General features: G+C 42.9%; 1 protein-coding gene, 1 long non-coding RNA gene and 4 other non-coding genes across 6 annotated transcripts; 3 read left to right on the top strand and 3 right to left on the bottom strand.

Annotated features, from left to right (window-relative positions):
- Positions 5,237 to 5,318, top strand: TRNAL-UAG. The gene has a single exon. It is a non-coding gene; the product is annotated as a tRNA-Leu (tRNA).
- On the top strand, positions 7,911 to 8,899 carry LOC106508319. Its single transcript, XR_001305097.2, has 2 exons — positions 7,911 to 8,353; positions 8,584 to 8,899. It is a non-coding gene; the product is annotated as an uncharacterized LOC106508319 (long non-coding RNA).
- Positions 8,087 to 8,177, bottom strand: TRNAY-GUA. Its single transcript is given in 2 exon segments — positions 8,087 to 8,122; positions 8,141 to 8,177. It is a non-coding gene; the product is annotated as a tRNA-Tyr (tRNA).
- TRNAT-UGU lies at positions 8,728 to 8,800 on the bottom strand. Its single transcript has one exon. It is a non-coding gene; the product is annotated as a tRNA-Thr (tRNA).
- TRNAP-UGG lies at positions 10,495 to 10,566 on the top strand. The gene has a single exon. It is a non-coding gene; the product is annotated as a tRNA-Pro (tRNA).
- LOC100154303 (olfactory receptor 6S1) lies at positions 14,100 to 15,095 on the bottom strand. The gene has a single exon (XM_001929203.1). It carries the CDS (start codon positions 15,093 to 15,095, stop codon positions 14,100 to 14,102), a length of 996 nt encoding a protein of 331 aa, XP_001929238.1.

The following is a 15,327-nucleotide window of genomic DNA, read 5'->3' as shown; positions in this document are numbered from 1 at the left end:
AAGCTGGTACACAGGAACTAAAAAGGCATTTTAACTACAAGAAATCTAGTATCTCTTTCTTACTGCAATAGACTAGAACATTGGGAGGGAGTCACTGATGCATGCAACCTCAAGAAGTGAACCACTGTTTAGTAAGGTTTAGATTCTCTGACCACAGGCCTGCTCTTGGACCTACTATTTCTTAATGTTGTCTTTTATCCAAGATCACGAAGTCTGTAAGAAATTTGAAAGCTCATGATCTGTTGTGTCTTTTAATTTTTATGTAAATGTAAAACTTTGTGACATAGACCTTACAAATTTGTAAGGAAGAGAAATTCCCTATTTAAATAGGCAAAGTAAAACCTTTATGGCTAATATTCTAGGTTCAGGGATAAGTCATGAGAGGCATCACAATGTTGTCCTAAGGTGAGATCAACGTGTACAATTGCCCACAGCCAAGAAGGAAATAGGGTCTCCTGCGGCTTGACAAGAGCTGTTCCTCCCAACACTGCCTTGGTGTTCAACTATCAGTCTTTCCACACCAGGCAATATCCTCTAATATACCCCCACCCCACCCAAGAGAACTACAAGACATTAACAGACTCCTCTGCCTATGAGAATCAAGAATCAGGTCACCATACCACATTTACTTACAGAAGGCGTTTTAGTGGAGGAAATCTCCAAGGTGATCAGTATAGAAATCTCTTTGAACATAAAGACAGGCATCATAATTCCTAAGGATATGGCAGGAAAATCAAACCAAAACAAACTTTGAATCACGGGTAATGTGTTATGTTGGTGAGGGTTGACACTGATTACGTGGTGTAGTGGTTAGAAAACAACTAGGGCAGTTACGTAGCCTTGCAGAATCACAGTGTCCTAGTTTTGGAAACTAGGGTACATTATTATCCATCATTATTATTATTGTTATTATTTTTGAAGAGACAGGCCTTAGGCAAAATTGCTAAACAGTCAAAATGGTCTCCCCAACAGCTTTCTCATCCCCTCCTCCTTGCCGTTTCTCCTCCTCTCTTTACTGTTTATTCTCTGGTTGTTGTCTTGGCTCCTCTTACCTTTTTCTTGAATCAGTTTCTTTATCCTCACCCAGCCACAATTCAGCAAGCTCACTTCTATCCCCTATATGGACTGATTCCTCTTCTAGACATAGACTGCTTGCAAAGCATCAACGAGATATTAAAATGTTCAAAGGATAATTCCAAGAAGAGGAGCCAGGGCAACAACCACCAGCCTGATGTTTTTTGCCTCTCCTAGACAGAGCTTGTCTTCAGAGGCAAGGTCCTCACTCCTCTATTATGACAAATAAAACTTTGACCAAGAGACCGCATCTATATTCAACCTGTTTCCTACCCCTGAAGGTTGTCCAGGACCCTAGATCAATTTCTCTCATTTTCTCAGCCACTCACTGCCCATGGCTCACCACTTGGTCTGCCTGTCTGATTCTAGGAAGTTCCAAGCCTTCCCACTAGCTTATTAGACCCAGAGAACAATGCCAAATATGGGCATGTTCCAGTGGGCTCTGGACATCAGAAGCTCTTTGAAACAACTTGACTCTAGTAGAGATCTTAGGAATACTTTTCATTACTTGTTTGTCTGTTTGTATTTCTTCCATTTTCCCTCAACTTTTTGTTTTGCAAAATAAATTCCTAGGATGGAAATAAATGAAGATCAACTAAATGAGAACAAGCAAAGGCTATTTATTCCGAGCTTGCTGTAACAAGGGAGTCAGCTGTCATGACCAGTTTTGGCAGAGACCCAAAGACAGACAGAGTGGAAAAGCTTTAAAGTGGAAAAGGCGGGTAGCTTCCAGTGTGCCCTGATTGGAGGCTGTTGGCCTAAGAAAGCTATAGGTGGGCTAACTAGAAGCCAAGAATCCTATGTAATTGATTAGGTCTGCTTACTTGACTTTCTCTGATTGGTCCTAAGTTGGAAGCAGGGAAAAAGAGTAGGAAAGCTGCTGGTTACTAATCAAGTCCAGGCCATTTGGAACTGATCATTACAGGGGTTATTTTTCGGTTTCCTAGACTGTTTCTAGAGTTCCTAAAAGACTGACTTAAATATAGTGGGCTGTTTTCCCAAGCTAGTAGATAATGAATTGGTTTCCTGAGCTGATTACTGCAGGCTGTGGGCCAGAGTTCCGTTGTTAAATATGGTCTGGCCATTGTCCATTTGTATATTCAATCTTCTACCAGAGAAAAGTTGAAAAAACAGTACAATAATAACTGTATACCCCTTATTTAGAATCACTAATTATTAACACTTGCCACATTCATTACTTGAGTTGTCATGTGTGTGTCTATTAATATATTCTTCTCCTAGGTTTATATTGTATTATTACAAAAGGAGATTTTTCTTTTATTCAAGAAATAAAAATAATAACCTTGTTTGTCTCATATCTCATATCTATGACTCTTCATACCTAAATACTTCAGTAGGCATCTCCTAAAAATAAGAATGAAGAATAAAAGCATAACTTCAGTACCATATCATACCTAAGAATATTTATAATAACTCCAAGTAATCTAACAGTCTATATTTTCAAATTTCCCCAATTGGTTCCTTCCAATTAAAAGAAATTAGATTCAAACAATTTTTCTCATTGTTTATGAAGATTCTAATTCATAGGCTGGAGATTCTGCATTTCTAATAAATTACAAAGAAATGCTGACACTGCTGGTTCTTAGGCCACACTTTGAGCATCAAGACCTTAAAATAAATTTCCTGCTTGTATATACATGTTCATCATCTGAACTATTGATAAGGTATGGAAAACAGGAAATCCAAGGTTAAATTCTCTAGTAATATTGCAGAGCCTAAAATACTAGTATTCCACACTGACGACTGAAGGAATTAGGCATGTACCAGACAAATACATCACATTTTTCTGTATCAGGCATCTTTCCAAAGGGCTTTAGATACTGAATAACTAAGTATTTGGGAAAATTGGCACTCCTCTGGGAAAGCTGAGACTTTTGGCTTTTGGGTCTCTGTGCAATCCAACAGATGATCTACTCCTGCGGGGAACAGACCAAGCAAGGCTCCTCCTCACATTGAAGGATCCAGTGGGTTCAAGGCAGGCAGTGAGTGCTTGAGCATTATCTGGTGATTGAATAGGGGAAGCTGTGCACACTGGTTAGTAAAGGAACTTCGGCCTGGGATGTGAGAATGTGGTACTTTCACCTGATAAGAAAGTGCTTTGAAGTCTGTCAGTTGTGGAGCCTGTGCATGTAGCACCCCAGGATCAAAGGCAGCTCTGCTGTAATGAGCATCTTCTTTCTTGTTAACAGATTCTTTTTGCTGGCTGACATAGCACTAAAAAAGATCAAGGGTCAGGCCACTTCCATCTTATGAGAATCTCCATACTTTTTTTTTAATCCATATTTTTAAAAAGAAGCCCAAACTTTTACAGAAATTGTGGTTTATTTAAATGTGTATGTTTACCAAATTAACATTAACAGACACAGATATGAATGTGAGTGTATAATCTCATTTGAAGAGCTCATCAAAAGCCTCAGTATGAGACTTCCCAAGATCTATCCGCAGACCCTGAGCCTCCTGTATTGTTCAGAACTAGACAAAATATTCAGGAGATATTTTAAATATTTGTTCTCTCTCCTCCTATCTACTTCTTACCTCCTTTCAAGTAATAAAGTGCCCCAGGCCTTTTCTGTCTTGGAAATCGATGCTTCCTCACCTTACACACAAAGTTGGTTGCACATGATTTCCAGGTTTCTCCAGTTTGAGATTAGCCTCCGTATTTCCACTGCCATGGCAGGTGGCAAAGACTCTGTGCACTGCTGAAGGCAATAAGCTCACACTTGATTTTTCCTGAAGAATCTCAAAAAGCGTGAAAACACAAAATGAAGTTTCTTAGAAGTCATACCCTTCAGCCAAAGGAGCTGGAGAAGGGTTCTTGAACCCCTCGATCTCCAGTGATGTTGGAGCATAGAAGCCACGCCTTCGCTCATCTGGCTAGATTCATTGACCTTAGCTACTGGACCACCTCCCTCGGGAACTTCCCTTAGCTTCTGCAGAGAAAGAGAACATAGCTGGAGTCCACGGGTGGACACCCAGCTCCCCCCCCCCCGCCCCGGGAGCTCAGATCGCCAGTCAGCTGGGACCAGAGGAGGAAAACAGAGGTCGAAAAGGAGCGGGAGGCGCATAGGGTGTGGACTGGGTGACACGAGGTAGGGGTGTTGGAAAACAGAACCCAGAGGGCAGCCGGGCTTGGCTAAGGTGGGGAGCTGATAGGGAGCGGACCCTGTAAGTCTCTTCCTAAGGGCAGCGTGTGGTTTTTGTAGTGACGGAGGTGGGAAGAAGTTAGGTAACTTTAATTAGACCCCTAGGAAAATTTCTGGATCCAAAGACCCAGAAATGACCCATCAGAAGCATCAAAGAAAAATATAGATAACGTATAGCCCAGCGCCAAGTAGAGGTCATTGGCAGGTAAGAGAGATCCCATTTGGGTGCTGGAGATCCCCGGGATCACTTCTGAATCTTTTCCCTCGTTTTCCCTCTACTCCGTTCGAAAGAAACGATATGGAGCCTTGTGGATCCAGGACCCCCAGGGAAACCCGGAACCCAACCCTTACAGGTCTGGGAACGCTCTTGGATGTAAACCTTTCTCTCGGAGTCAAGTTGGTCCCTATATAAGGGAAATGACGGAATGGGGCGGGGCGGGGGTTAGTGGTGGAACTATAGCATTGCGCTTGTGTGTCGGTCTACCCCTGAATGCTACTTTCAAGAAAGCGGTCAGTTAGTCCCAGTCTCTCCGTTCTGACTGAAACTGCAGGGGAACTGTGACCTTTCAATCTGGTGACGGACTTGTCAGGTCTGTGAACGGAAGGGGACTTCCTTCTGGATCTCATCTTCGACCACATTCGCCCTTGGAGTAAGATTCGCAGACACGGACCAACCACCCAACAGCGAGCAGTATCTTAGTCTTCTCTGATCACTGTGAGATGGGTGGTGGTTGTTTCTTTCTTGGTCGAATTGCCTAGGTTAAAGAAAAGGTGGAAGTCTTCCAAGCGTATTCACGCTAATAATCATCGGCCACTTTCCAGCTGATTTCTCCTTTCCCGGAATTTCTGCGATGATTTCTCCTTTCCCGGAATTTTTTTAGAACCCTAGAGATGAATGGAAACACTGAAGGGGGAACCCGCTAACCATTAAAAAATAGACTTTCGAGCCTGCTTAACGAAGTGAATAACTTAAGGATGAAATGACGGTAGAAGCGTGTGGTAGTGTGGCCGAGCGGTCTAAGGCGCTGGATTTAGGCTCCAGTCTCTTCGGAGGCGTGGGTTCGAATCCCACCACTGCCAATGCTGCGTTTTAATCTTACCCTGATTCTTAAGTGGTAAAACCGTGGTTAAATTACTGTCGCGGTCAAAACCTTCCCACAGATCTTTGTTCGGTTTGTCACCACATTGTCAGTCTGCAAACCAGATAGCTTCGATTTCTTAATGACATCCAGTGCCCAAACAATCAGCACGCAGGTCACCTTGCATCCAAACTTTATCGTACCTGCAATGGGAAATTTTTTCGGTCCTCACAGAATCGTTCCCATAACATGACTTAGGCACCATCCAGTAGGGAAGGCTGCCTAGAAAGTGTCCCACAGCCCCCATCAGCCCGCTGCCAACACTAGTGTAGGAGCTGCAGCTCTGTAACCACGAAAAAAACCTGCGCAGACCTGATTTTGATGCAGACCCAATTTAGGATTTAATGACATTACTTTCATAATTGAATGTAATGTATGAATGAATGAATGAAGAAAACCACTTCTAACCAGGCTTCAAGCTCTCATTCAGCCAGTATCGCCTCATGGGGGTGAGGTGGGGCAGGAAAACGGTTATGTTGAATTTGACTTTGCCGGGGGGTTTGTGATTCCAAAATACTTCAAAACTGACTCTTGGCTGACTCCGTGTGTCCGGCCTAGTGGGGTGTGCTGTCAAAGTTGGATTAGCCACTCCTCTGCCTCTTCCAAGTAAATTCACTTATCTGGGAGACTGTCTAGATCTCTGAACCACACAAATGCAATACCTGTGCAGAACCCAACTCAGTGTGGGAAAGAGAAGGTGGTACACTAAGGGTCTATTTAGTGGTACCCTATCAGAATAGTGGTACCCACTGCACTTCTCAGCCACTCAGCTCCTGTTACCCCACTTAGTACCCATGGATTTGGCTGTACATATTTCTCAAGGAGGTAAAGAATTTCCCTGCAATGCCTTGAGGAATGGATGAAAGGAAACAAGTAGAGAACTAGGACTCTGTAGGAACCAAATCTGGATTGGTTTTGCTTGTTTGTTTTTAACGACACTTTTTTAAGTCTATCTTCCTTTTTATGTGTTTTCAACTCCTTGTTCAGAAGTCTCTTCTGTGTCCTCCCAAGCCTACTCCCATTTCACTTTGATGACTCCTCTAAACCAGTTCCTTTCCTTTTCCCCCACCTCTCAACAAGAAATATCTTAGGGCCCCTGAGGTCTTCACAAAAAAGGCCATATTTTTCCCAGAAATTGAGAGATCAGGTTTGCTTTGCTCCCAGTGACTTGTGAGGGGGGGAAAAAAAGGAAAAAAAAAATTAAAAAGCCCCTAAAGTCCTTTATTTACATTAGGGGTTACTCTTGTATTGCACATTTTATGGGATTTGACAAGTGTATAATGATATATATCCACCATTAACAAATCATACAGAATAGTCTCACGGCCCTAAAAATCTTCAGTGCCTCACCAATGCATTCCTCCCTCCCCTCTAACCTCTGGTGATCACTGATCTTTTACTGTCTCCATAAAATTTTGCCATTTCCAGAATGTCATATGTCTAGAATAATACAATATGTAGCCTTTTCAGATTGGCTTCTTTCACTTAGTAACATGCATTTAAAGTCCCTCCATATCATTTCATGGCTTGATATCTCATTTCTTCTTGGTGCTGAATAAGATTCCATTGTATGAATGTACCATAGTTTATTTATAAATTTACCTGTGGAAGGACATCTTTACTGCTTTCCAGTTTGGGCAATTACACACACATAAAGCTACTATAAATATTCATGGGCAGGTTTTTGTGTGGACACAAGTTTTCAACTCATTTGAGTGAGTACCTAGGAATATGACTCCTGGATTGCATGGTAAGAATATATTTAGTTTTGTAAGAAACTGCCAAAATGTCTTCCATAGCAGCAGAGGATATTTTTAAATTTCATTTCTTAAAGTTAAATCACTGTTCTTTAAAGAATGAAATTTATATATATGGCATATTTTGGGGGAAAAAAACCATTAAAGTATAAAGAACACAATTTACCCACAAATACTTTTTGCCGTATTTCTTCTTTTTCAAAAATGAATGGTGCATTTCTAGAAGTAGGAAAAGAACACTTGATCAAATACAATGTTTTTCCTTTTTCTTTCTTTTTTCTTTTTTTTTTTTGTCGCCCCTACGGCATGTGGAAATTCCTGGGCCACATCAGCCGCAATACCAAAACCTTAACAGCTAGGCCATCAGGTAACTCCTACAATGTCTTTTGAAAGTTCCTGATTTATAATGCCCAACAGTCCTCTAGAAAGTAGTGACACTACAAGAAAGTCCTGTCACTGTATCCTGATCATTGCTAAATACTAATCCACGCTTTCTAATATGGTGTGAAACCTCTTATTTTAATTAGTATTTCTCTGTTATTATTGAAGAAACATTTCCATATGCATGTTTTGCCTTTTTCATTGCTTTTTCTCTGTATTGTTTGTTTATGTCTTTTTGAAGGGCAGATACTTCTCCAGTATTTCTCTTTAAACCCTGAATTTTCTAGTATAAATTATTCACTGTAAGGAAAATGTGTAGGGTTGGGGTGGGGTTGAGGGATGTTACCCAATATTCAGTCAAGTGCTAGCTGGTCCTAAAGATTGGGAGATAACGTCCAAATTTAAAAGGAGAGCCACTAATTCATACCAGCCCAGTAAGCCGAATCATGTGTATACTGGATGATCACAAAGAGGAAATGTAAAATTAATTTTTATGGTCTGCAAATAGCTATTCTCTTGCTACCTGAAAACAGAATTAAATCTTTCGGACTGCAGCAAAATCGTAGGCACTTCCTTCGAGCCGGAATCGAACCAGCGACCTAAGGATGACAGCAGTTTATTACCACTACAGTCCTCCGCTCTACCAGCTGAGCTATCGAAGGGCTCGACAGACCTAACTTAGTGTCAATATTTGAGCACATAGTAACAGCCAAATTCCGGGAACAACCTGGGACAAAAGGACATGGAGTCTGAGTCCGAGCAAGTGAGGATAGAAACAGAGCAGGAACCATCCGAATCGGGGTGTATCTACGTAGCTTCTGGACTAGGCTGCCTCAGGGTAATCTGCAAACCGGTTGTGCTCAAGAGCGCGGGAAAAACAGGTTGCAAGTGGGGAAAGGAGGAGAACTTCACGCTCCAGTGGCAACCGGGGGGCGGGTCACGGCTGTAAATAGACCGATTTGGTGTCTTTCACAATCTCAGATCTTTGGACTTAGCAGTCGCAAAGACCTGAGTAACCTAGTTTCCAAACTACTTGCTGATACAAATATCTACCTTTTTTTCCTCCAGGTCCATAGTGGCTCCAATCCTGCGATCTTTCATCCCAGATCTCCAGATCTGATTTTCCCTGGGACATCACGCAGTGCTTCCTTTCAAAAACAGGGGACCACCACCCTCTTTGGAAGTGACTCTAACGGAAAGAGCACTTCCCACAGGCCCCAGCGAGATTTGAACTCGCGACCCCTGGTTTACAAGACCAGTGCTCTAACCCCTGAGCTATGGAGCCAAGGCGATAGGTTCTTGTGAACGCCGAATTCCCTAAATTTTAAGAACTGCAGGCAAATACTGTTATCTAAACGATTTAATAAATGCTTAAAAATCAAAAGAAATTTGTTTGAAGGAAATGCTTCTTAATATAAGAGAAATGAACATGTACTTGATTAGGCGCAAACAAGAATATAAGTACCTGGAAGAGCACTGGTAGCACCCACAGTGCATGTTTCTCAGCCTAACAAGTCAGTGAACTCGGGCAAAACCCGGGCCACGAGCGGAAGCCTGGTTTAGAGTGGGGTAGGGTGCTGGCGTCTTAATTAAGAGAAGGATGTGAGACCAAGCATGAAGCCATTGTTTCCAATCTGATTGGATTCGTATAAAAGTAACTGCTCCAGGTTTCGTGGACTGAAATTAAAGTTGGTTTTTGTTTTCTAAAGGGAGATGGCTTTCTCGAAGCCCAGGACGTACCCCCGGACCCTCAAAATTTGGAGTGGTTGGTGGAGAGAGTCAGTGAGAAAGTGAAGGCGTCTGGGAGATCTCCCCCCCTCCCCCCAACCTTTCAAAGGAGTCGGGTTCTGTCAGGGTCAGTCTGGGCCTGAGAGTTCTCCAGGTTTCCTGAATCAGAAATTGGCTAGAGAGGGAGTAAGCTTTCTCTAGGTCCTTTCACACTCTCTGCTAACAACTTGAAGTCTGAGGAGTAGCTGCTTCTCTCTTGGCTTCCGGGCTCTTCTAAATGCTGAACCTGAAGTCCAGAATAAATAGAATGTGGCAGTGCATAGAAAGATTGGGAAAGGAGAGCTTCCCTTCCTTTCTCTCCAGCCTCAGCTGGCTCAGCCTCCTGGGGCAAATATTCAGCCATTCATTCAACTGCTACTTAGAGAGTTTGTCCCCTGAGCCAAGAAGGTGCTAGGTGCACAGCGAACAGTGTGACTAAGGCAGAAAAGCTGGCGCCTAAGAGCTTCGTTCCCCAAGCCGAAGGGGCTGCGAAGGACAGACACCGCCCTCCCTTCGCATTCCACCCACCACCCTCTGGGTGATAGAGAAGCAAGCGAGGGCAGGCTTCTATAGAAGAGGGTATTGGAAATGGGTAACTCTTCTGATGGCTGCCACCTTCTGCGGTCCCTTGAAGGGTGCCTTAAATTTATACTTATAGTACGAAGTTTATTAAATAAAACTAAAAGGAAACAGCAAAACATGTTAAAGTGTGTGAGACAGCCAGGCAATGAGTCTGATTTGATCTCCCCAGGCGTGTAGTATTAGGTTCCTCCGCTGCGGGATCCTGGGGGCAAGATGTGGGGGTTGTGGGAGGGGGTAACCTTTGCCTCTTGAAGAAATCAATGGGGATTTTTAGTTTGTTTTTTTATTAAAATATAGTTGATTTACAATGTTGTGTCAATCAATGGTTTCTTTATTTGTCCTTACCGGTCCTCTGACATCAGGCCACCTGCGAGTGTGGCCTGTAAGTACTCAGACTCTCGTGAAAGTGTCCACCGTCAGACTACCAGCTCACTCTGAGTCCCTTACTGAACATTCCCACCTCTGGGACGCGTGGCTCAGGTCCCTCCGAATTCGCATGTTAATGCTCTTGGAACTTGGAGAAAATTACTGGGCTTAGAAGAGGAATCAAAAACGGTACTCATATTTTATGATGCGACTAACAGAATCAATGAATATTCCTAAAGAGAAAAAAAAAATGCTTATAGGAGCGGCTCGTTGGTCTAGTGGTATGATTCTCGCTTTGGGTGCGAGAGGTCCCGGGTTCAAATCCCGGACGAGCCCCGATTACAGCTTTCCTTTTATCCCCCGCCTCCCCCTCCCCAACCCCCTCTTGCCCCCTGAGAGCCAAACGAAGCGTCGTCCTGCTCCCCAACCCCCTCTTGCCCCCTGAGAGCCAAACGAAGCGTCGTCCTGCTATAACAGGCCCCTTATCAGCAGTGGCTTGGCTTGCTCTAACAGTTCCCCCTTCTGCACTTGGAGCGGAAAAAAACTAGTGTACTTCTCACTAGGGCATTTCGCACAGAAAGAGTGGTACGTGGAGGTGTGTTGGGGTCTCAGCGCTGAGCAGAACCTCTTCCTGAGGCCCTAGTCCGTCTACCCCAGTGTCGAAAATGTTGTGGTAATTTCTCACGCTAAATAGGGCCTTCGGGAACCGTCGAGTTCTAAGTGCACAGACATCCATTCCGTCCAGGGGAGTGTAATTGAATTATTTTTCACATGCAGTATAGCATAGTGACAATAGTCTTGCCATTTATGGCAAGAACCTTCCAGACTCTTTAGTGATCTTTGGTTGTGTAACTAGAAAATCAGCCGGCTGTAGTGCGAGGTGTCTACCTGTAACCTTGGAGTGTGGTTGATTAAGGTTTGTAGAAGTCGCCCAAACTTATGAACTCCTGGAATGATAGCCCTTCAAACTCGCTTACAGAGAGAATTTTCATCTGACCTGATCATATTGGTCCTTTGCAAGGTTCCTCTTGGAAAAGTTACTTGGCCAGGCAAGAATAGAGTTTTGTGATTGGTGATTGGAGTGAGGGAAGAGAGTAGAATCTGCCAGGACACCCTGACTTCCAGGTGGCTTGTCCCATGAGAAAGGTGATATAGCTAGCCCGGGCTTTGATGTGTTTGCTAAATGACTACTGATGAAGATACACAGTAGGAAGCTGGAAATAAAGTCCTAAGATTCAGGAGAAAGATCCAAACTAAAGAAAGGACTGTTAGGAATGAAAAACACAGGGCAGGGAATTCCTGCTGTGGTGCAACAGAAACAAATCAGACTAGTATGCATGAGGATGCCGGGTTCGCCTTGCTCAGTAGGTTAAGGATCCAGCGTTGCCATTAGCTGAGTCTGTAGGTTGCAGACTCATCTTGGATCTGGCATTGCTGTGCCTGTGGTGTAGGCCAGCAGCAGTAGCTCTGATTCTAGCCTTAGCCTGGGATCTTACATATGCTTTGGGTGCGTACCCCGCCAAAAGGAATAAAAAGAAAATAGATGGCTTAAGGTGCTTTATTGCTAAAATATGGGGGTCATTCCTTCCAGAAATGCTATAAATTGTACATGAATTCCTCTTTTTGGCCAGTGTCTGGGATTGACTTCAGGTTTTTCTGCACCATGAAATTGGGTAGCTTTTAAGGCAATACTTCATCTGCCCTCTGGGAAGCACTTCTAGATCTAGAATTCTTTTTTCCTCTCAAATCACTGATCATTCCTTCCATTCCTTTAGCTCTCACTCTGAAATCTTTCAGGATAGAAAGATGTGTGTGTGTGTGTGTGTGTGTGTGTGTGTGTCTAATTAGAACCAGATAAAAGCATTACTATTTTCAGTGACCACAGAAGCTTCATGGTCATCTCTTTGCATGCTAATAATTAGTTTGCAAGTTTTGCAGCACTGTTTTGAAGTCGATGTGTTGTTCATACTTTGAAATTTGTTTTCTTTTTCATTGTCTCTATGTATACAAACACACTCCAAGGTGGAATTAATTCCTGTTTAATGAATGAAAGACTCTGAAAACTTCTCTAACAAAAAACCACTAGAAAGGGTAAATCAATTTTCAAGTGACCCCCAATGTTGTTTTATAAACACCTTTATCATTTCCACTTATTATAGGTCTCTCAGTCTTCTCCTCTAAAATCAAAGCTACTTGAGGTTAGAAACCATTTCTTGTTCATCTTAGCATATACTAGTGTATCCCAGTATCCAGCAAAGAGGCTAAACAGACCTTTGTTGAATGATTAAATAAATAAATAAATAAATAAATAAATATTGTCCAAGATTTCAAGAGCACTACAAATAGGAATGCCAATTCCTTTCACATATTAAGTGAGATAGATAAAATGTAACACAAAGTATGGTACAGCAATAGTTTGCATTCTTAATTTTTTGATATCAAACGTCCTCATTCCAATCCCAATTATTTATTTATTTATTATTTACATTTTAGGGCCACATCTGTGGCATATGGAAGTTCCCAGGCTAGGGGTCGAATCCAAGCTACAGCTGGTGACCTGTGCCAGGGCCACAGCAATGCAGGATTTGAGCTACATCTCAACCTACACCACCGCTCACGGCAACATCAGATCCTTAAGCCATTGAGCATGGCCAGGGATCAACCCCATATCCTCATGGTTACTAGTCAGGTTTGTTACCACTGAGCCACAACAAGAACTCCACCAATCCCAATTTTACTAAAAACCAGAGATGAATAAAGATGATAGATATGAAAATGTAAAAAAGATGGACAAATGAAAGAAACATAATCCAATGGCAAAAAGAGTGACTATGTCTTTAATTCAATTTATAATGTAGTGTAAATTGGAAACCATATTAATTGCTATTATTCACAAAATTTTCTTTTGATCTGCTTTTCTAAAGATACCTGAAATTGCCATGAAGTGAATAAGTCCCTTATTAAATTTGCTTTTCCTCTTTTCCACCTGACAGTAAATGCATTTCTTCACAGAGTATATGCAAAAGTATCCAGCTAATCTATTTTGCTTTTATTTATTTTCATAATTATAAGGAAATTTTTCTTAAAGTTTCTGATTTTCCTAAACCACTTGAAGGCTCAAATGAGAATTTTAATCAGTTTATAACTTTTGGTAAAGATCATATATGGATCACTTTAGGAATTGAATTAAAGCTATGTATCCTCTTCCCAGACAAGTGCATACAGGCTCAAATATATAAACTTTGATGTAGTTATAAAATATGCATATAACTGTGCATAATAATGTGGCTTGTACATTTTTCTAAAGCTCATCCTTAGACTTCTTGGTGACCACAGACCCTTAGGTTTAAGATCATACAGGTTGGAAGTTCTTATGATGAAATGATAGTATTATGATAATCAATAATAATGTGGATTTTTTTTTTTTTTTGTCTTTTTGCTATTTCTTGGGCCGCTCCCACGGCATATGGAGGTTCCCAGGCTAGGGTTGAATCGGAGCTGCAGCCACCGGCCTACGCCAGAGCCACAGCAACGCTGGATCCGAGCCGCGTCTGCAACCTACACCACAGCTCACGGCAACGCCGTATCGTTAACCCACTGAGCAAGGGCAGGGACTGAACCTGCAACCTCATGGTTCCTAGTCGGGTTCGTTAACCACTGCGCCACGACGGGAACTCCCAATAATGTGGATTTATGTATGAGATATAATCAAGCAGTTTTTGCCTGGAAGAGAGGAAGGATGGACTTGATGACTTTGGAGATCTTTAGTAGCTCCAGAATTCAGTCATATGGTGATATCCATGATGATGGCAGGAATGAGAGTGACAATGGAGAAGACTTGGACCTAAGATATTCCTTAAGTGACACTTTCACTTCACTGTTTTCTTACTGAAACACTTAGCAACTAAAAGATCCCCCCAAAAGCGTACTATTGCCTTCCTAAACATGTCCTTCAAAGCTTCCTTGACTCGCTCATTGCGTAAAGCATAGATGAATGGGTTCAGCAGTGGTGTCACAAACGTTGTTACCACAGTCACTGCCCAGTTAGTATCCACAGAACCACTCTGTGATGGCCTCACGTAGAGAAAAATGGCACTTCCATAGAAGAGGGTCACCACCATCAAGTGAGAGGTACAGGTAGAGAAGGCCTTCTGACGGCCTGAAGCAGAGGGGATACGCAGGACAGCCAGGACTATGTGGCCGTAGGACACAGCAGTGATCAACAGTGAGGATATGATGACAAGAGAAGCCAGCACAAAGTCAGTTTCCTCCAGCTTCCTGGTGTTGGTGCATGCCAGGCGGAGCAGTGGGCCACTGTCACAGAAAAAGTGCTGTACCACAGCATCCTGTTCACAGAAAGGAAGCAGGGCCACAGCCACTGTGGGGCCAAGTACAGGGAAGAGTCCCCCCATCCAGCAGGCCAAGGCCACCCGACAGCACACAGCACCATTCATGAGCAAGGGGTAGTGCAGAGGATGACAGACGGCCAGATAGCGATCCACAGACATGACAGCCAACAGCAGGAACTCAGAGGCCCCAAGAAAGAAGTAGAGATAGAACTGAGTAATGCATCCAGTAAAGGAAATAGTGTGTTGCCTCAAGAGGAAATTGCTCAGCATCTTGGGAATAATGACAGAAGTGAGCAAGATCTCTAGGCAGGACAAGTTACCCAGAAAGAAGTACATGGGGGTCTGCAGGTGAATATCAGCACCTACCACCCCGATAATCAACACATTGCCTGTTAGGGTCAGCAGATAGACAAGAAGGAAGACAGAAAACAGTTCTGCTTTGGTGCTGTTGAGATCTGGGAAGCCCGCCAGGATGAACTCTGTCACACCATTGCTCTGGTTTCCACCAGGAGCCATTATCTTTCCCACCTGGGCAACAACACCAATGTGGTCCTGGTAAGCACAGGTTCTGCAGACAATCCTGAAATTTAGTTTATCATGATAAGGCGCACATGTCTCCACATTCTCCAGTCATTTCCTCCAGATCACCAGGATCTTCAGATCCTGTTAAGATTTGAAAGACCTGAGATCTAATTGATTTTTAGAGCTGGGGAAGATTCTTCTATCAAGGGTAGCTAAAAGTTAGCTG

Source organism: Sus scrofa, chromosome 7, assembly GCF_000003025.6.
Source record: "Sus scrofa isolate TJ Tabasco breed Duroc chromosome 7, Sscrofa11.1, whole genome shotgun sequence".
Taxonomy (NCBI): domain Eukaryota; kingdom Metazoa; phylum Chordata; class Mammalia; order Artiodactyla; family Suidae; genus Sus; species Sus scrofa.
This window is presented reverse-complemented; position numbering and strand designations above follow the sequence as displayed.